Source organism: Sporobolomyces salmoneus, assembly GCF_050403485.1.
Source record: "Sporobolomyces salmoneus JCM6883 DNA, S_salmoneus_JCM6883_v1_ctg33, whole genome shotgun sequence".
Taxonomy (NCBI): Eukaryota; Fungi; Basidiomycota; class Microbotryomycetes; order Sporidiobolales; family Sporidiobolaceae; genus Sporobolomyces; species Sporobolomyces salmoneus.
Window position 1 is genome coordinate 54,211 of NW_027481130.1, and position 19,384 is coordinate 73,594.

The 19,384-nt window shown below is 52.5% G+C and overlaps 7 protein-coding genes across 7 annotated transcripts; 3 read left to right on the forward strand and 4 right to left on the reverse strand.

The window, feature by feature from the left end:
- Positions 1 to 168: 168 nt before the first annotated feature.
- JCM6883_004312 (saccharopine dehydrogenase family protein) lies at positions 169 to 1,704 on the forward strand (the record flags this gene model as incomplete). The annotated part of the gene is made up of 6 exons (XM_076633028.1): positions 169 to 217; positions 278 to 553; positions 623 to 916; positions 974 to 1,058; positions 1,119 to 1,294; positions 1,361 to 1,704. The coding sequence occupies 6 exons, from the start codon at positions 169 to 171 to the stop codon at positions 1,702 to 1,704; spliced, it is 1,224 nt and encodes a 407-aa protein (XP_076486942.1).
- A 540-nt stretch (positions 1,705 to 2,244) lies between these two features.
- On the forward strand, positions 2,245 to 3,499 carry JCM6883_004313 (5'/3'-nucleotidase SurE; the record flags this gene model as incomplete). Its single annotated transcript, XM_076633029.1, has 4 exons — positions 2,245 to 2,405; positions 2,470 to 2,962; positions 3,022 to 3,309; positions 3,371 to 3,499. 4 exons carry the CDS (start codon positions 2,245 to 2,247, stop codon positions 3,497 to 3,499), a joined length of 1,071 nt encoding a protein of 356 aa, XP_076486943.1.
- An 825-nt stretch (positions 3,500 to 4,324) lies between these two features.
- Positions 4,325 to 5,469, reverse strand: JCM6883_004314 (ribosomal protein L15e; the record flags this gene model as incomplete). Its single annotated transcript, XM_076633030.1, has 4 exons — positions 4,325 to 4,349; positions 4,442 to 4,790; positions 4,856 to 4,925; positions 5,308 to 5,469. 4 exons carry the CDS (start codon positions 5,467 to 5,469, stop codon positions 4,325 to 4,327), a joined length of 606 nt encoding a protein of 201 aa, XP_076486944.1.
- Positions 5,470 to 6,678: 1,209 nt separating this feature from the next.
- On the reverse strand, positions 6,679 to 8,441 carry JCM6883_004315 (uncharacterized protein; the record flags this gene model as incomplete). The annotated part of the gene is made up of 8 exons (XM_076633031.1): positions 6,679 to 6,876; positions 6,937 to 7,019; positions 7,085 to 7,320; positions 7,388 to 7,712; positions 7,785 to 7,828; positions 7,895 to 8,172; positions 8,236 to 8,310; positions 8,379 to 8,441. 8 exons carry the CDS (start codon positions 8,439 to 8,441, stop codon positions 6,679 to 6,681), a joined length of 1,302 nt encoding a protein of 433 aa, XP_076486945.1.
- Positions 8,442 to 9,160: 719 nt separating this feature from the next.
- Positions 9,161 to 11,451, forward strand: JCM6883_004316 (uncharacterized protein; the record flags this gene model as incomplete). The annotated part of the gene is made up of 11 exons (XM_076633032.1): positions 9,161 to 9,240; positions 9,304 to 9,341; positions 9,446 to 9,464; positions 9,544 to 9,626; positions 9,693 to 9,902; positions 10,028 to 10,337; positions 10,409 to 10,471; positions 10,548 to 10,563; positions 10,621 to 10,907; positions 10,979 to 11,135; positions 11,209 to 11,451. The coding sequence occupies 11 exons, from the start codon at positions 9,161 to 9,163 to the stop codon at positions 11,449 to 11,451; spliced, it is 1,506 nt and encodes a 501-aa protein (XP_076486946.1).
- A 758-nt stretch (positions 11,452 to 12,209) lies between these two features.
- JCM6883_004317 (uncharacterized protein) lies at positions 12,210 to 13,994 on the reverse strand (the record flags this gene model as incomplete). The annotated part of the gene is made up of 3 exons (XM_076633033.1): positions 12,210 to 13,784; positions 13,843 to 13,917; positions 13,983 to 13,994. 3 exons carry the CDS (start codon positions 13,992 to 13,994, stop codon positions 12,210 to 12,212), a joined length of 1,662 nt encoding a protein of 553 aa, XP_076486947.1.
- Positions 13,995 to 15,921: 1,927 nt separating this feature from the next.
- GPI13 (mannose-ethanolamine phosphotransferase GPI13) lies at positions 15,922 to 19,248 on the reverse strand (the record flags this gene model as incomplete). Its single annotated transcript, XM_076633034.1, has 1 exon — positions 15,922 to 19,248. One exon carries the CDS (start codon positions 19,246 to 19,248, stop codon positions 15,922 to 15,924), a length of 3,327 nt encoding a protein of 1,108 aa, XP_076486948.1.
- Between the last annotated feature and the right edge of the window lie 136 nt (positions 19,249 to 19,384).

The following is a 19,384-nucleotide window of genomic DNA, read 5'->3' on the forward strand; positions in this document are numbered from 1 at the left end:
CTCTCCCATTCACTGCCTCTTCGGATCACGAGGTATACGAAGCTTCTCGAACACTCAAACGCACTTGCTCCCGTACGCTCGGCATCCGGTTTCCACTCTCCTTTTCCCACATCGGAAGTCGGCAAACTGACCTCATCTCTTTCTCCCTCAGTCTCTACTCTCGAAACCATGTCCAAGAAGTACGACATCGCCGTTTTCGGCGCTTCGGGCTTTACAGGTAGGGCTGGGTCTCATTTGTTTCACTGAGCCCGAAAATGAAACGCACAGCAAATTACAGGTACACTCGTCGCCCGCTACCTCGCCTCTCGAGCACCCGAAGAGAACTTCAAACTCGTCGCAGTCGGTAGGAATCGAGAAAAGGTACAAAGGAGGTTGAAAGAAGTTGGAGTCACGGCGGATGTCCTCGTCGCCGATTCGACCGACGAGAAGAGCTTGAGGGAAGTCCTCTCGCAAGTGAAGGTCGTAGCGTCGCTTGTTGGACCTTACATGGCTCACGGTGAATTGCTCTACAAACTTTGCGCCGAGATGGGAGTCCATTACTGCGATCTTACCGGTAAGCGGCTCTCTCTTCTCCTCTCTTGCGCTCGGTCTTTCGCTGATCACGAAGTTCTACTTCTTCTAGGAGAGACTCCATTCGTCTACAAGATGGCCAAGAACTATACTCGTTCAGCGCTCTCGTCGAAAGCGATCCTCGTGAACGCCGCAGGATTCGATTCGATTCCCTCGGACCTCAACACTTTCCTCGCAGCTCAACGCCTCTCTCAGATCGACCCCGATGCGAAACTAGGAGCAGTCAGGAGCGGATTCAAAGCAAAGGGAACTTTGAGTGGTGGAACTCTCGCGAGTGGAATCGGAATGATCGAAGCGGGAGCGGAAGATCGCAAACTCGCTACCGATCCTTACGCTCTCTGCCCAAGTGAGTCTGCTCAGTCTCATGAGCTTGTGAGATGATACTCACTTTGGTCGCTCTCAGTTGAGGGTAAACACAAGCCTTCGACCGTGCTCGCGAAGTCGTTCGAATACGGAAAAGAACGCTTCTGGGGAGCGTTCTTTATCATGTACGCCCTACCTCTATCTCTTTCTGACCCATAGGATGCTCATACGTCGCTTCCTTGCAGGGCACCTTACAACACTGCGATCGTGAGACGATCATGGGGAATTTTCGAATCCGCTGCTCCTTCTGCAAGACCTCTCAATTACGGTTCTGACTTCAACTACGAAGAGTACATGACTACTCCCGGCCCTATCTCTGCATTCTTCACCTCAGTCGTTCTCTACCTCGGTCTCGGAGCGAGTAAGTCCTGTCCTTTCTTTTCCGCTTCCCCTCTCGCTCACCTCCGATTGCCCGCGAAATGAATAGTCTTGATCAGTCCCATTCGAGCCCTCGTGAAACGTTTCGGACCTCAAAGTGGAGATGGACCCTCTCCCGAAGCACAAGAATCCGGTTGGTTCGAAACTACGACCGTTGCGAAAAGTCAAGACGGGAAACACGAGATCAAGGTCGTGTTGAAAGGAAAGGGAGACCCAGGGTATTCGTCGACTTCGACTATGATTAGTGAAGTTGCGTTGGCGCTACTCAAGGATCATGATCGTTTGTCTCCGTTGGCGAAACAAGGAGGTTCTCTGACTCCGGCGACGGCTCTCGGGAATGTTCTTGTCGAACGACTCGAAAGGTGGCCATCTTCCTCTCTTCACGAACGGTAATCTCTTACTGATGACAACTCTGCTCTTTAGGACCGGAAAGTTCTCGTTCCAAATCGCGGATTCGGAAAGGAAATCGAGGTAGGAAGAAACGAAAAACGAAAACCGTAGTCCGAAGAAGTACCTTACCCGCACCCCTTGTTGTCTGCCCTGCTCTTTTGTTCGTTCGTGAAACGCTGTTAGTCTCTGTCTCAACTCGATCGAAGGTGGTTGTCGCCTTTCGCGAGATTTTCGCGCTTTGTCCGTCGCATTGATCCGGTTGAGTTCCGCTTCTCGGTTCGCGACTACCGCTTTTCTTTGACAATGACTAGACGCTCAGCTCGCTGTAGTATTGCAGTATAAATTGTCGAAAATCGTCTCCCTCAAAATGAGCCGGCGGAAGGGAGTCTTCTCTCCTTTCTCCTCACTCACTCCGAGTACCTGTTTCAAGCGATCGCAAGCAGAGTCACCACAATCTATCAGCTCTGCGAACGCCGTCTCCCCCGCCTCAACTCTCCCTTGACCGTTCCCCACTCTACCGCGCCGTCATCTCTTTCCTCCAAAATGTCGACTCCTCGTCAAGTTCGAGTACTCCTCACGAATGACGATGGACCACCGACCCCTGAGAATGGCCACAGCCCCTTCATCTACCCGTTCGCGAGAGCCTTGGTCGAGAAATTGGGTTGGCAAGTAAAGGTCGTTGTTCCCTCGAAACAGAGGTCCTGGTGAGCTTCCAATCTTTTATCAGAACCATTGCAGAGAGCTGAAGTTTGTCGTGGGAGCGTATAGGGCTGGAAAGAGCTACGTAATCGTCGAAGAAACGAAAGGGAAATATTATTACGCGGATCACAAGCTCTCTTCCGACGGTACTCAAGGCGAAACGCGCGACTTACCCCTCGAATCATACAACGACGCCGCAAACGAAGACAAGATGGAGATGATCCTGCTCGACGGAACTCCCGCTACCTGTTCCTCGATCGCACTTCACAACCTCTACGCACCCAATTCATTCGATTTCGTCATTTCCGGTCCCAACTTTGGTCGAAACACTTCTTCTGCCTTCGCTTTATCATCCGGTACCCTTGGCGCAGCACTCGCAGGTTCGTTATCGGGAACTCCGGGGATCGCGCTCTCGTTTGGGTTGATGGAAGGTTACAAGCCGCCAGGGAAAGAGTTGGTGGATAGGGCGGTCGAGCTATCTTGTATGGTGATTGAGAGGCTGTTCAAGCTCGGATGGGGAAAGGGGGAGAACAAGGTAGACGTTTACAGCGTTAATGTTCCGGTAAGTGTCTCTTTTTCGTCGTATTCAGCGTGATACTGAACTCGTCCATCTCCTGATAGCTCATGCCGACAATTCTTGAAAATCCGAAAGTCCACTGGACATCAATGGCCGTAACCGGTTACGGACGACTCTTCAAATCCCTGAATTCTTCCGCCCCTCTCCCCGTTGACGATTCCGGACCTGCCGCAATTCCCGAACCTCGAGGCGATTCCAAGAACGGCAAATCGAACGGATCAGGGGAGGGGGATGAGAACCTATTAGTGAAACCGGAACATTACTCTCAACCTCTATCGTTTGGTTTCTCTCCCGATATCACTCATTTGATCAACCCCGACGCAGGGAACATGGTCAGTCTCTTGTGCTCTCTTCCCTTCTAATGCGCCTGCTGACGTTCTGAAGAGCTCACAGAAAACCGGAGAAGATCGAACAACGTTACACGAAGGCGGAATCTCAGTGACTCCGGTGAGAGCAGCATTTGCGGAAGCTAAACCGCCGAGTGGGATCGAGGTAGAGAATGGTTACATTTGGAAACTGTAGAATCGATTCAGCGTTTCCCTCGAGTTAGAAGATCACTCTCGACAGAAAGAGAGGCTGCGAAAGGTGAAAAGCGAAAAGTGAAAAAAGGGAGTGTGAGTGCCAGTCGACGACGACGAGAAAGCGAAAAGCACACTGATGGTAGAATAGTGAAGGGAGGAGGAGAATGAGAATAGAACAGACAGAATCTCTCGTCAAGGAGCGGAATCAACGCTGTAAGCCTTGAATTTCGCCTTTCTCGCTCTCCCGCATCTTGACTAACTCCTCTCTGCGACAATCTACAGAGGGCGAGGCTATCGAAGCTCTAAGCCCGCTGACAGCGTCCCCAGCACTCGCGCTCAATCCCGCCGCGATTCGCTTTACTCGAAAAAACCCAACATCCCCTGAATGAAACAGATTTTTGTCGAAAATCTGTGTCACGAGCACGGAGCACCGCAAACAAACCAAAACTCAGCAAGACACGAAGCCGTTTGTACGGTCTGCATACTAAGTCGTCATTGTACCCTTGGAAGACGAATCATGACTTTGTAGCTTCTTCCAGCCCGTCGCGAGACGAGTCGAAGGCGCTAACATATCGAGAGCAACGAGCGACTCTCTCGAGGCCGTTGATCCTCTCGCTGACGACGACCGGCAAAATTGATTGGGAAACACGGATTGCATGACCGAGAGACGAGAGAGAGAGAGAACAAGAACAAGAAACAGAAAAGAACTCCTCTTCTCCTCTCCTTTCTCCACCCGAGACCCGAGACAAGAACGTCCGTCCCGCCCAACCAAGATAACACCAAGTCTTCCACGAGAACGAGTCGCTGATTGAGGATAGCGAACCGTTTAACGGTAACGACGGAGGGAAAGGCTGTGAAAAGTGAAAAAAAGAAAAAAGAAATTTGCAAGTCAGCGACGATGACGAGAACAACGAGAACGAGACGCGGGAACACTGGGACGTACGTGTTGTGTTTCTTCCATTGCTGCGACTTGGGTTGATGGTTGTGGCGATGTCCCTTTCCGATACCACGGTTTTGCTTTCCAGCCGAAGTGAGACCACGGGCCTCGCGACGCTTGTGAACGGGGTTGCAGATCCAGTTGATACGGGCGTCACGACGGATAGCCTTGTGGTGAGGGTCGACGAGGATGACTTCGAAGTACTTGTAGACTCCGTCCTGATTAATCCAGTAGGAGTTCAGGACGCGGAGTCCACCACAACGACGAGCAACTCGTTCCTCGGCGGTCGAACGGAGCGAACGTTGGAACTTCAAGTGGTTGACACCTTGGTTGGTGGGCTTTCCGTAGGTCGCACCTGGACAAAACGCAAGGTATCAGCTCGAGTTTCGAGAAAATTAGAAATAGAAAGTGAGAACTGACCCTTGTGAACGGGCTTTTTGCGGTTACCACGACGGACACGGATACGGTAGATAACGTAACCTTGCTTGGCCTATTGTAGAGTATGCGAGAGAGCGAAGGAGGAGGAAGGAAGGAGAGAGAAAACCGCATCGAGCAGCACGTCAGTTTCTGCATGCTGCTCCTCTGGTTTGAGCAAACAATGTGCTGCACTCGAGGGTTCGCAAAGTAGCTCCCTTCACTCAAAGAGAGGAGGGTGCTACGATCGAACCCTGAGGGGGGAAGTGGGAGGAAGAGGAGGAGGGTGAAAGTCGATTGGTCGAGTAACAGGCGAGTGATCGAACGTCGGAAGTACAGCATTCACCCAGTCGAAGACCAAGGCTCATGTTGTCGTTTCGATGGTGTTGTGTGTTGCCGGGAGCTGGCGAGCGAATCGAGAGAAAGAGAGAAAGGAGAAGAGAGGAGTGTCAACTCACCTTGTAACCGAGACGGCGAGCCTTGTCGGGGCGGGAAGGCCTCGAGGCGCGGTGGCAGACGTTGAGCTGTCTGTACTCCCAGCAGCGAACTCGGAGCAAGAATCGGAGGACGTCCGATTGCTTGCGCTTGTGAAGCTCCGTGATGTACTTGTAGGCTCCCATCGTTGTCTGATGAGAGTAAGTTGATGTATTCGATAGTCGGTTAGGCGATCAGGGTGATTGGCGAGCGAGGTGAGGGAGGGGAGAGGAGCAGAAAAAAAAGATCAGTTCAAGCTGCCTGGACGTAGGAGGGATAGGGGAGTGGGTAGCAGGATCTAGTAGATACCTAGCTAGGCCCACAGAGGTCAAAGTTATAGGGAACGAGTCTTACCGGTCTGGCACAAGGGGGAAAAGAAGAGGGCGTGAGATTTTCGAACTTGGCCCAAACGATTCGAGACCTCTCTCTTCCTCACTCTCTTCACTCTCCCTCCACAATGTTTGACGCTAATTCGTAGGCAGTGTGGTCTCAGTGAATGAGCGCCGGAAACCACCGCCAAATCCTTCGCTCTTCGCTCTTCGCTAGCTCCTCGCTGCGTCGATACTGTCAGCTGCTGCTGCCGCACGCTAGATCTACTCGCTCGTGTTGTACTCGATGGCCTCGGCGCTCTGCGTTCCGAAGGGGCGCCAGCTCGCGGTGCGATTGACCTTCGACGCCGTCTTTGTTCGTTTGTGTGAGACTGCTTATCGAATTGTCACAATCACTCAGCTTCTCGTCAGTAACCCGGATTGTACGACATCGCCGCTGCTGATCTGGCTCGCTCGGCGTTACTTTCCGTGTTCCAGCAATCTACGTCTCGCCAGAGAAGACCAGTTCGTCTCACGTTCACTCGCTTCGAGCCACATCCTGCTTTGAGAGACCTCTTATGGTGAGAGCTCGTGCACCACGATATTGTCGGCACGGAGTGATCTTACAGAAAATCCGGGACGAGCTGTTGCATCATTCGACTTCCGTCCAAGCGCTCCCTCGTCCGTTTCCCTTGACTCTCGTTCGCTCCGACTTTGCCTTTTCTCGATCACAACTCTCTCACAACGTACAGGAAGACTTGAGTCGTCCTGCCTGCGGTCCATTCGACTCGAGGGAGCTTCAGTCGTGTTCTCTGGCCTTTCGTGTCTTCGCTCATCGCCAAAATTCTGCTTCAACGAAATCGAGCAAAGACTGAATACGCTCGTCTCACTGCAGATCACTCTCGAACTCAACTCTCGACTGTGGAGACGCAAAGCAAAGAAGGGAGAATAGACGAAATGATTGCGAATCTAACGAGGGGGGAGTAAAAACGAAAGTCTAAATACAACAAAAAGGGTCCCACAAACTTCTAGGTTCCTCTTCTATGCCTACCACTTGTTGTCAAAGACCTTTCCACCGACGTAGTTGACCATCTCTTGAACCGAAGGGAGCTCGTCGGCGTCTCCACCGAAGGCCATTCCTCGTCGCATGACGTTGCGGTAGTTGCTTCCAGGCGAGACCTTTCCGAGAACGTAAGGGCGACGAGTCTCGACACGAGTAGGGACGGGGATCGAACGACCAACGAGCTAGAAGACAGAAAAGATCAGTACTTTGCTTCGATCGATCTCGAGAGGGGATCGACTCACAGCCTCCATTCCTTGCCAGGCGAAGGTGCAAGCTTCCTTGGCGTCTCCGGGGATACCAGCGACGTCGAGCATGACGATTTTGGCTGAAAGAGGAGAAAGGAGTGTGAGTGACAGTTCTCTCGTTTGAAGATTCACAAAATCGACTCACTCTTGGGGTAAGCTTGTTGAAGGAATTCGGTAATGTTGGGGTTGTGAGCTCCTCCTCCGCACATGAAGATCTCGTCGATATCTTGCGAGGGAGCGTAACGCTTGTAGTGGTCGACGATCGCTTGCGAGGTGATTCGGGTGATCGTAGCGACAATGTCGTCTTGACTCATACCGGCAGCTTCTCCCTCCTTGATGAGATCGTGAGCGAGGGTGTCACGGAAGACTTCACGACCGGTACTGAACGAACGAAGAAAAGTCAGGGATTGAAATTTCGAAAGAGAGAGAAAGTTCGAGCGAGACTCACGTCTTAGGGGGGTCGAGCTTGAAGTACTTGCGTTGGAGGAATTTGTCGACCATGGCTTGGTTGACCTTTCCACGTTTGCCCATCGCTCCGTCCTTGTCGTACTCTTGTTCACCGTTCGTGAAGTGTCGAACGGCGGCATCGATGAAGACGTTTCCGGGTCCACAGTCAAAGTCGTAACATTCGGAAGCTCCTCCAGCGTGATCGGGAGGGATGAAGCAGACGTTCGAAATACCTCCGATGTTTTGGCAAGCACGGAGTTTCGTAGGGTGGTGAAGGAGGAGGGCGTCGAAGAAAGCGATGAGAGGAGCACCTTGTCGTCCAGCGGCTGTAACGACGGAAACGAGTCAGCTCACGCTCGCGTCTGATGCATGAAGAGGATTTTGTTGTGTCGACTCACCTTGGTCAGAGATACGGAAGTCGGTAACGGCGGTGATTCCAGTCCTGCGAGCGAGTGTGTCAGTATCGTTCGAGAGAGACTCGTCCAGAGAGAGAGAGAGAGAGACTGACTTGGAAGCGAGAATAGCTCCCTCGGCCATGGTGAGGGCAGATTTGACTTGACCCTCTTCGGGCATCGAGAGAAGCCAGATCGTCTGTCCGTGCGAAGCGACGGCATCGATCGTCGACTTGTCAACGTTGTTGTCGGCGCAGAATTTGTCGACGGCTCCAGCGAATGCCTCGGCCAATTGAACGTTGACTTCAGAAAGTTCTTCAGGAGTCGTCGAGTTGTGTAGGATCATGTTCATAACTCGCTTCTTGATAGGTTGGGGAAGGGGAACCTCTCCGTACTGTTATCGTCGTTCGTTGTCAGCATCGACTTCAGGTAGTTGGCGAGAAGGAGGGAGGCTCACCTTGAGGAGCTCAAAGTGCATCTCGGAAGTAGGAGTGTCTTGACGGAAATGACAGAGGGCGCAGTCGATACCATCCTGTTAGAGTTGTTCAAAGGTTAGTCTCTGAGGTTCTCGAGGGAGTTCATGCCGAGAGAAAGCCATACCATCGACGTTCCAGAGTTCATTCCCAAGACGGTGAATTCGAGAGGTTTCGTTGAGGCGGCCATAGCTGATTCGTTTCGCAAAGGTGACAAGTGAGGAGTAGGAGAGGAGAAGAGTGAGGGGTTGGGAGAGGAGAGAGAGAAGAGCCCCGTGAGTGTTTTTCCGGGCTCCACGCTTTGAAGAAACTTTTCCTTCTTTGACTTTTCGGAGAGCTTACGAATTCGCATCGCAACCGCTCAGGCTCAGCTCAGAAATCTCCCGAGGGACACACGTAAAGACCGAGGCTTATTGTAACGCGGGCAATCGATTACAAGATTGGGAGAAATGCACCGATGCGTTTCGAGGGAGAAATCGGAACGATGTCCAGGCTGAAGAACTTCGACAAGACGATCCAAGCTGGTTTGCCCATCGATTTTCCTGCAATCTTATCGATCTGCTTACTCGATCAACGTTCTATTCGGTGGGGGGGCTGATCGCAAGAAAGAAGAACCACTGAACCAGTTCAAACAGGAAAACTTGGGTGGGAAAACGAAGGATCCGCGAAGAATTCCTTCTGCCGAAGTGGAGGCTCCAAGAAAAACACCGATTTCTTGAGGCTCCGCTCCAAACTCCGTACAGACTCCAGTTCCGGACTCCGCGATTTTTTTTGGCTCCTCTCCTTCTTCTCTTTCTTCTGTCATCTTCTCTCGCACTCGTTCTCCCTCGCTCGCTTCGACTTACACTCACTAGCACTCTCTCTCTCGACAACAACACCACCACCCTTCGGGCGTCAGCAGAACACACGATGCCGGCCTTATGGAAGAAACTCTTTCCTTCCGCAAACGCTCTCAGTTTCGCGATTCAAGCATTCTCGTTGACTGCAATGTAAGTTCCAACCCACTCTCAGTGACGTACTAGCATCGACTGAACTCGTCGTTTCGTCTATAGCTTCTTCGAGGGTTACGATCAGGGAGTCATGGGAGGAGGTACGTTATTTTTCTCCTCTTCTCTTGGAGCGATCTTCCAGTTCGAAACCAACTCGATTCCTCTTTTACTAATACTGACTCGCTCTTCCTCGCACCGTCTACAGTCAACGCCTCCCCCGACTAGTGAGTCTCAACGAAATCAAGTTTCGCACATCGTCGTTGTCAAAGTCGAAACTGACTCATACCTTGACTCGCCTTCTAGCGTTCGCGAAGTTGGGATCGGAGAGTACCCCTCTGGACGAGTAACTGATGAGGTACACCAAGGAGGAATCGTTTCGATCTACTGCAAGTTTCTCCCCCGTCGCTTTGTGTGAGTGAAACTTCGTCGCTGATTCTTGTTCTCTCATGCAGACTTGGGTTGCATCGTTGGATGTTTCGTTGGAGGATGGGCTGCTGATAAATGGGGACGAATCAATGGTATCATGGGAGCTTCCGCTTTCGCGATGGTTGGAGGAGCACTTCAAGCTGCTGCTCAAAGTTCAGACTTTATGCTCATCTCTCGAGTCGTAACTGGTTTCGGAACTGGTGCCCTCACTGGTATCGTCCCCGTCTACTGTTCTGGTAAGTCAATCTCTCCGAAGCTCGTCGTAGTGTGATCCGTGCTGATGAACTTCCCTCTTTCCTCTCTCCTTTCCTCTCCTTCCTCCCCATCTCGCCTCCCCTCTCTCCCTGTCCCTCGCGAACAGAGGTCTCTGGTGCTTCCCACCGTGGAGCGTTCCTCGGATACGTCTTCATCGCCAACTACCTCGGAATCTCGGTCGCCTACTGGCTCGCTTTCGGACTCGAGTTCATCGACAGCGGTCTATCGCCCATCCGATGGCGTTTCATCTTGGCGTTCCAATGCGTCCCCGCCATCATCCTCCTCATCGGTATCAAACTCCTACCCGACAGTCCTCGTTACCTCGCCTCCGTCAACCGCCACGAAGAAGCTCGCGACGTTCTCGAACACATTCGAGGTGGACCGAGTCCCGAAGTCGACGCTGAGCTCACCGGCATGTAAGTGACTACTCCTCTGTTCGCGCTGAAAATGTTCGACGGCTGATACGAACTCGCTTCGCACCTCGTAGGGCCGAAGAAGCTCAATTCAACAAGGGATCGTCCGTCGTCGAAATTCGCAAAGATTCTCCTCGGTAAGGGAAACACTGATCTTCACAAGCACCTTGGTCGTCGTGCATGGCTCTGCATTTGGCTTCAAATCATGGCCAGTTGGACCGGAATCACTGTTAGTCGCTCCTTGTCTCTCTCGCCCCTTTCTAAAACTCACCCTTCTCTCGAACAGGCCGTTACCGCCTACTCTCCCGTCCTTCTCTCGCAAGCCGGTTACTCGACCATCACTCAATCCGGTCTCGCTGGAGGACTCAACACTATCGGTATCATCGGAACGATCATCAGTGCTCAAGTCGTTGATCGATTCGGTCGTCGTCCTTGTTTGATGGTCGGATCCCTCCTCTTGGCCATTGTCAACTTGATCGCCGCTTCGCTGTACGAGGGGTCGCTCGCTAACCCTGGGTTGGCGAGTAAAATCGCTCCTGCTGCCGTCGCCATGCTCTTCTTGTTCAACTTGGCGTAAGTCTTCTCTTTTCTCTCTCTGTCTCTCGCTTAGATGGACTGAGCTCATCTCTCGCTCTCTCTGCTAGGTACGCTTCGACTTGGGGAACGATCGCTTTCCTCATTCCTACCGAAATCTTCCCCTCCGAGATGCGTTCCCAAGGTAACGGTTACGGTATCACTGGATGGTCGATCGGAGTCGGAATGACTGTCCTCGTTAACCCGATCATGTTTGGTTCCATCGGAGTGAGTTCAAACTTCTTTCGTATTCCGCGTTTCTTCTTTCGTCGTTGCTGACTTTTCCTCGCGCTTCGCCCAGTCCCGTACCTACTTCCTTTTCTGCGCGCTCAACCTCCTCTGGATCCCTACCGTCTACTTCCTCTACCCCGAAACCGCTCACCGATCGCTCGAATCCCTCACCCATCTTTTCGATGGGGGATGTCTCAACAGCCAAATGGAGAGGAACTACAAACTCGGAAACAATACCGACGATCTCTCGCTCGATTCGGCAGACAAGGTCAAGGCTGAACAACACCACATTGAGCGTGACCTCAAGAACTAGGGAACCCTTTTCCCCCTCTCTTCGTTTTTCGCGGTCGATCTCCTCTTCGTTCCTCCTTCCACTGTGTACTTCTTTTCCCTTGTCACCCTCGTCTTTCCTCTCTCTCTCTTATTCTCACTCTTTGGATTATCATTCTCTTGGGGTTAATGAAGCGTATCACTATTCTCTTTGAGACGAGAGCGATTTGCGACTTTCGAAGAGACTCGAGGGCTCGAGTCGAGTTCTTTCAGGTTTCATCAGGAGCAGTCGTTCCTGTAGACACGATACGTCCAGGCAAGTGGACACGCGCGAGTAACGAAGAAGAGTGGCCTGAGCTCTGACCGACTCGCAAGAATCGCGACGAATGAACCTCGCCGTCCGATTCGTTCCGTTAATGGGCCTATCTGCCGCCATTGTTGCTCCACATGGTCGTTCTTCGGAGACAAGGTGCGAAACTGGGCGAAGCGATCGCTCGAAACGCATGACTCGTTCAGAACGAGAGCGAAAACTTCGAAAGTGTCGAATTCCGCGCAAATGCAAGGTTCCCATCTACAGCGATGAATGACTGTGATGCTAGTTGTAACAGACTAGACTCTTGCCTCTGACGCCGGGACAGGGTACGAGTCGATCGATGAAGCGAGCGTGAAGAGATAACATTTCGAGACTGAACAGCAAAACGGATTCATTCGTAACTAGAAAAGTGACGGGAAATCAGCAGAGGATCTGAGAGAGGAACGGTAACGAGTACTCACATCTTCGATGATCCACACCTCATGATACTAGTCAACCTCGCTTTCTTCCGAGCCCTGATCCGAACCAGCTTTCTCGTCGTCCTCTTTCTCTTGCCCCGATTCACCCAACTTCAACCATGTTTTGTACCTTAGTCCGTACACAAGGTGAGATCTCCCAACCTCGCCGATCCTGACTTTGAACCATCTAAGGTGTCGGCAGCTGACTATACTTCCATCGTCGAGATCAAACTCGAGTCGATCGATATCGAGTCCGTGTTTTCGAGCGAGAGACAGAGCGTCTCTTAGAGGCCATTCATCTCCATTCAGGTAGAAAGCTCCGACCGCTCGGTTGTAAAGTTCGGCGACTTGAAGGCGGAAACCACTCCAGAGTTCGGGGAAATTACTTTCGACGATGAGACCGGCTGCTTTCGCCTTTTCCTCCATTTCGATCACTCGTGGCAAGACGTCCGAGATGTTATCAGCCCAAGGCAGGCTCCAGCCGCTCAGGCTTGACAATTCGATGTCCCAGGCGAGGAGTTGGAGGGAGGAGTCCGGAAAAAAGAAGTCGTTGCGGTAGAAGATTTCTGCTACACGAGCAGAATCAAAGGATTCCTCTTCTGCTTCAGCAAGGTCAAACTGTTTACCTTGCTCGATGCCGAGGTATGTGAACTTGAGCGTGCGGAGGTGAGGTAGACGATCGAGTCCTCGATAGAGTTCGTCGAGATTCGGTTCTTGTGCGTCGTAAGCTAGGCTTAGTGAAACGAGGTTCAGGAGAGCGAGAAGATGGGTTTGGAAAGCGCCGGAAGTAAAGGAGGGATCAAGGTGGAGATGCTGGAGGCGAGAGAATTTGGGAAGGAAGGAGTCGATGGTTTTGTCCCCCATGCGGAAGGAGATACCTCGTAATCGAAGAGACAGTAGGCGAGTATCAAGATTATCGAAGAGAGGACGGATAGGGTCCTCGTGGGACACTGATATGTCGAGAGAAGAGATGAATGCCGAAGGGAAGAATCGAAGGAGTTTCGGTCCAGAGGAAGCCGGGATGGGATAAACGGATTGAATCGAGACTTGGAGCACTTGCCGAGCTGGAGTCCAGTCTCTGCTGTTGTCCTCCTCCTCCTCCTTGTCGCTTACAATACGGGATACTTCGACGAGACGGAGCGTCGGGATACGACTGAGCCAAGTGACCAGCGCGGAGTCGAGCTTGATGTTCTGGAACCGACAAGTACGGAGTGAAGGTATGAACGGCAGAAGATCAGGTCCGTCGTCGAACCGGACGCTGATCGTTTCATCGTGCTGGTAAACCTCGATTTCGTCCACATTCGGCAAATGGCGCAAGAGCCACCTGCGGTCGAACGTTTCCTTCTGCCAATACTCGGGAACCGGCAATACGAGATGCTTCGTATGTCGACCTTTGCGTGGTTGAGCGTCGAGGGTTCGGACGAGTAAGTGGAAGTCCTGATTCGAATCGACAGCGATGGTCTCATAGATCGCTCGCTCTTGCGAGGGTAGGAGCGCCTTTGATATCGGATCGATCGTCAATGTCGGCCCAACACTCGAACTTGCGAGTTCAAAGATGCTATCGAGGAGTTCGACTGGTAACCGAGAGAGACGATCCATTCCATGCTTTTCGCCAGAGGAACGAAAGGAGGTCAGCTCTGACTTGAATACGCGACATACTGACGGATAGGCACACCTTCTGAGCTAACCCGGTCTCCTGACGAGTCTCTGAGCTTCCTACAAGAGACCCTCGATCAACCTGTGAGAACACGCGCTCGGGTGAGCTATCGAGGTACGAGAAAGCGCAGGGTTGAGAGGACGTACCTCAGAGTCCATATCTCGAATCCACAGCGGTCTGGACTTGTCCCCTGGGCGGAAGCGTCGAAGAACTCTTGAGGGAGAAGTTGAGTGACGAGTCGCTGCCGATGCAAGGTCCCTTGCGTCCTTACAGGGTTTGGCGGTGCTGAGAGAACTTGAACTTTGACTCGGATGCTCTAGCGCGACCTTCGAGCAGCCGGTGAAGAGTAGATGACGAGAAGAGATCTAGGACAAAACCTCTCTCTTCTTCTCTCTCTTCCCCTATTCTCGTTCAGCTTCCGACAGAGTACGTTGTGCTCTTTATGACTGTCGCTACGATCCGAGCCGAGCTTGCGGTCCCTCGACACTTTTCCGCTTCGATTCCCCCCAGCTTCACTTCATCGACAGACAAGCTCAACACGCTCTTCAACTCGACTCCCAACTCCTCCGCAGTGTACCAAACCGATCTACAACACAGAAGAGACCGGAATGGGTAGGAAAACGAGTGTCGTCCCGGGGCGGTAAACTCCTTCAACTCGTGCTCGCCGCTCGACGACCCCTTCTCCGCCTTCACGCCCATTTGCCGGATCAACCTCCTCTGGATCCCTACCGTCTACTTCCTCTACCCCGAAACCGCTCACCGATCGCTCGAATCCCTCACCCATCTTTTCGATGGGGGATGTCTCAACAGCCAAATGGAGAGGAACTACAAACTCGGAAACAATACCGACGATCTCTCGCTCGATTCGGCAGACAAGGTCAAGGCTGAACAACACCACATTGAGCGTGACCTCAAGAACTAGGGAACCCTTTTCCCCCTCTCTTCGTTTTTCGCGGTCGATCTCCTCTTCGTTCCTCCTTCCACTGTGTACTTCTTTTCCCTTGTCACCCTCGTCTTTCCTCTCTCTCTCTTATTCTCACTCTTTGGATTATCATTCTCTTGGAGTTAATGAAGCGTATCACTATTCTCGCTGACCCGTGCTTGAGAGGGAAGCGGTTTCCGAACGCAACGGTACCAAAGTACAGAAATTCGGTGAACCAGCGGCCTTGGTATACTACTGCGAAGCCTTCGCTCACGGATGAGTGGGCATAGAGCTGATCAAAGATTGAGGGCGTCCGTCGGCTGATTTCCCTCGAGCACAGGCATCTCGCGCCGAAACGATGCAACGTTCTTTCCTCTTCTCCAGATGTCCGTAGGGTCTCGTTGGTGTTCGCAGGCAAAACTACAGACGAGAGAGCACGCGAGAGCGATCGTGTTCGCTTGGTACGAGTTGCTCGTCGTTGTGGTGGACTCCGCGTCCTGAACTCCTACTGGATTAATCAGGACGGAGTCTACAAGTACTTCGAAGTCATCCTCGTCGACCCTCACCACAAGGCTATCCGTCGTGACGCCCGTATCAACTGGATCTGCAACCCCGTTCACAAGCGTCGCGAGGCCCGTGGTCTCACTTCGGCTGGAAAGCAAAACCGTGGTATCGGAAAGGGACATCGCCACAACCATCAACCCAAGTCGCAACAATGGAAGAAACACAACACGTACGTCGCGCTGGCATTTGCTCGTCTCGTCGTCTTCGTCGTCGTCGCTGACTTGCATTTTTCTTTTTTCCTCTATTTTCCCCTTTTCACAGCCTCTCCCTCCGTCGTTACCGTTAAACGGTTCGCTCTCTTCAATCAGCGACTCGTTCTCGTGGAAGACTTGGTGTTATCTTGGTTGGGCGGGACGGACGTTCTTGTCTCGGGTCTCGAGTCGGAGAAAGGAGAGGAGAAGAGGAGTTCTTTTCTGTTTCTTGTTTTCTCTTGTTCTCTCTCTCGTCTCTCGGTCATGCAATCCGTGTTTCCCAATCAATTTTGCTCTTCCGGCGCTAGAGAGAGATCGACAAGTTGGAGAGAGTCACTCATTGCCCTCGAGACGAATTGCGATGCGAAAAATGCGAGGAGAGGATGATATTTCTAAACGAGTTCACTTCTATTCTGCGACCCTAGTCCCTAGCGACTTTTTCACCTTTCCAAGAGTCCCTTTCGCGGCCCACGACATCGAGAAGACGATCACGATATCGACGACGACGATTGAAACTCCCGCGAGCATGAACCGAGGCGCGAAAATCTTCCACACCATCAAATGTCTCCTTAACCAAGCTGAACAAACAGCAGAAGCTAATCCGACGACGGCGAGATAGGTCGAATAGAGGAGTCCCGATCGTAAGAGATGTCGAGGAGTGACGAGGGGAGGCTGATCGGCTAGTTTCGGAGGAATGTTCCAAAAGACGAAGAGCGGGATCGATAGTGCCGTGAGGATGTGCGACGAGAGAGTGTTGAGAGTGACGAGGACAGGTGCGAAGGGATAAGTGAGAGCTGGGAACCCGATAAAGGCGGAGGACCATTGAATCGACGAAAGGACGGCTTGATGTCCAGTCGAGAAGAACGAGACGTGTGCGAGTAATGCGAGAGTCGAGAGTTGAAGAAAGTTGGGACCGGTGTGAGGAGGTGCAGGAGGGAGGTCGTTGTTAAGGAACGCTTCGATCGCGTTCGTTGAGGAGAGAGCTCGAGTGATATGTTGGACGTCTCGTTCGGAATCGAAAATCTCGAGGAGACAGAGGATGACGACGAGATGGAGAGAGAGGACGATTTGAGCAGGAGGAGGTGAGACGAGGAAGAGGAGAGTGAAACAGGCAGAGAAGAAGAGGAGGTAAGAAGATCCGAGGGCGTTTGCGAAACCGATGACTTTGATCTGATTACGTTCCGCCGTGCCATCAGAGTTCTGAATCTTGTTGTGCTGAACTCGAATACACAACGGTGAGAGCCTCCAGACGAGAGTCGCAGTCAAGATCGATCCGACGAGAACGATTCGAGCGAGACCAGTTTTGACGAGAACGGCGAGCACGGCGTGATCTCCGTTGAGACCGAAAGTCGAGATGACAGAGTCGACGATCCAGTACGCCGATCCAGCGACGAGAAGAGCTCGAACGCTTCCTCCGATGAAGAAAGGTGCCAATCCTTCGTCCGATTTCGACACGGCGAGGGAGGATACAAGAATGGTCGGGAGGAGGAAGGCGGCGAGTCCAGCGAGGGCGAGAGCGACGTTCGCCTGAGTCGACCCAGCAGAGAGGTAGAACGTAGGTCGACATCTTGGAACTTGTTCTTCCCGGCAGATCGTACTCCAAGCCATGAGTCGAACGCAGACGAGTGCGATGGCCGAGAAGGCAACGAGGCGGTTTCGAAGACGGGCTTGAGGAGCAGCGAACGCACGAACGAGATTGACGACGAGGAGGGAACTGAGGAGGTAGAGGACTGCCGTATCTTCGAACACCGTGAGGGAGTTAGATGCGAAGAGAGCCGAGTGGATGGCGAGAGGGGCGATGGAAACGAGACGTCGTGGAGTGACGAGGTTCTTGAGACGGCGTGCGAGGGTGAGGGAGCTGGCGGAGGGAGAAGCCAAGATAGCGAGCTCGGTAGCGACAGCAGTTGTGAAGACGATACTCTTCGATCCAACTCCTCCGTATTGTCGGAAACCGCCAAGGACAGAGAGCAGGAGAGAAGTTGCGAATCCGACGAGTCCTCCTTCGATCCCTCTACCGAGAAGAGATCTTGCTCCCGCTCCCTTCTTCGTCTCTGATACCATCTTGATCGCAACCGCGATACCCCCGATCCAAACGACGATTCCAGCTCCCATTAGAGTCCTATCGAACCTTGCCCAAACGATCCTAGCTTTCTCCCTCGCTTTTCTTTCGAAACTCCAGAACTTCTCCAACGCCCTCAATTCCATCTCGTGTCGATCGTGACCGGGAGCATGTGCGCCTTTGTACGCAGCTTGGGCGATCGAGAGGACGAAAGAGAGTTCAGGCATCGAGGGAACGAGGTCTTTGCCGGAAGGTTGCGAGGTATAGGTGAGGAGGTACTCGGACAGCTGGGAAGAAGTGATGAGGGTCGCTTGCAGAAGGGTTTGTAGAGGGTTGAGAGTTTCGTGATCGCGGAGCTCGGGGTGTGAAGGTCGACCGATTCCGAACAAACCTCGTTTCGATTTCTTCTCGGTTTCGGCGGGAGTCGGAGCGACGGGAAGGGAAGATGAGCGATAGAAGAGCTCAGGAATAGGGAGGCCAAGGTTGCCAAAGGGAACGGGGAGACCGAGGAGGAGGGAGAGGGTCGGTACGATGTCGATCTGACTGACGGATCGATGAGTCGAAAGGGTTTTCGCGGACCAATCCAAGTCGAATTTGTCACCGAGATCTGCTGATGACTTCGCTTGGGAGTAGAGAGTCGCGAGAGGATGAAGGGAGGAGTCGAGCGGGTGTTCGAACCAGGTAGAATCGATGAGAGGTTCTTTAGCTTTCGAGTAGACCCAGAGTGCTGCGTCGACTTCTTCTCGAGTGTCTCCACCGTGATCACCTCGATCCGTCATTCCGTGATCCCCAATCACGACGAGTAACGTCTCTTCGTCCAATTTGCTGACAACTTCCCTCAGAAGTTCATCCGTCTCTTTCAGTTTCCTCGTCATCTCTGGATGATCCGCTCCAAATCGATGTCCAGCGTGGTCGACGCCGAGTCCATGGGCTACGATGACATCCCAATCTTGAGGTTCGTCGAGGAGGGGAAGAAGGTGATTTCGAACTCCATTATCGACGGTATCGAGATCTTCAACGTCGAACGAGTCGTAGGGCCACACCTTGTCGTCTTGCCATACACCTTCGCGACCTCGTGGGAAAACATTCAACCAAGTTTCATCTCCGACCATCGCGATCTTCTTCCCTGCTCGTTTCGCCTGCCACAGCCAATTATCCTCGTCTACTCTTTCTCCAGCGAAGTTACTCCCCATGTCGATGAAAGTTGGCAAAGATCCCGTCGTGAGCCCTTTCAGTCGTTGAAGAGTCGTAGTTGGCGCATCGGCGATAAAGTGAGAGAGGAAGGATCGAGTCGGGTCTTGTTGTGTGAGTTCGTAGGGGAGAGTTACATGGTTTGCAAAGTCGCGAGAGTGGTCGACGGGGAGGACAAAGTCGGCCCGAAGAGCGTCGACTACCAGGAAAACAACTTTCGAATGTGTTGGAGGAAGGGAGCAGGAAGGGTCGAGGTTTCCAGAGGCGGCGATCGGATCGCAGTCGTTCACTTTCGAGATTGTTTGACGGGTAAGGAGGAAGCCTCGGGTGAAGAGGTAGAGACCGGCGCCGTGAAGAGCTGCGAGGAGGGCGAGGGCGAAGATGAAGATGGATCCAGCTGGAAGGAAGGGAAGTCGATGCAGCTGTCTTCTCACTCTTGAGAGTGTTGGACCCCGCTGTTCCGCCTTACTAGACGCTTCAGACATGCCTGTTCAGAGGGAGGGGTAATCGGTGAATCAGCATATGGGGAAGGATAAGACTTTGGACGGCCGCGCCGATCTAGGTACGAGCTTATAGAGCTCACCAACTATTTGACAACACTCGTGAAGTAATAAGTCGACT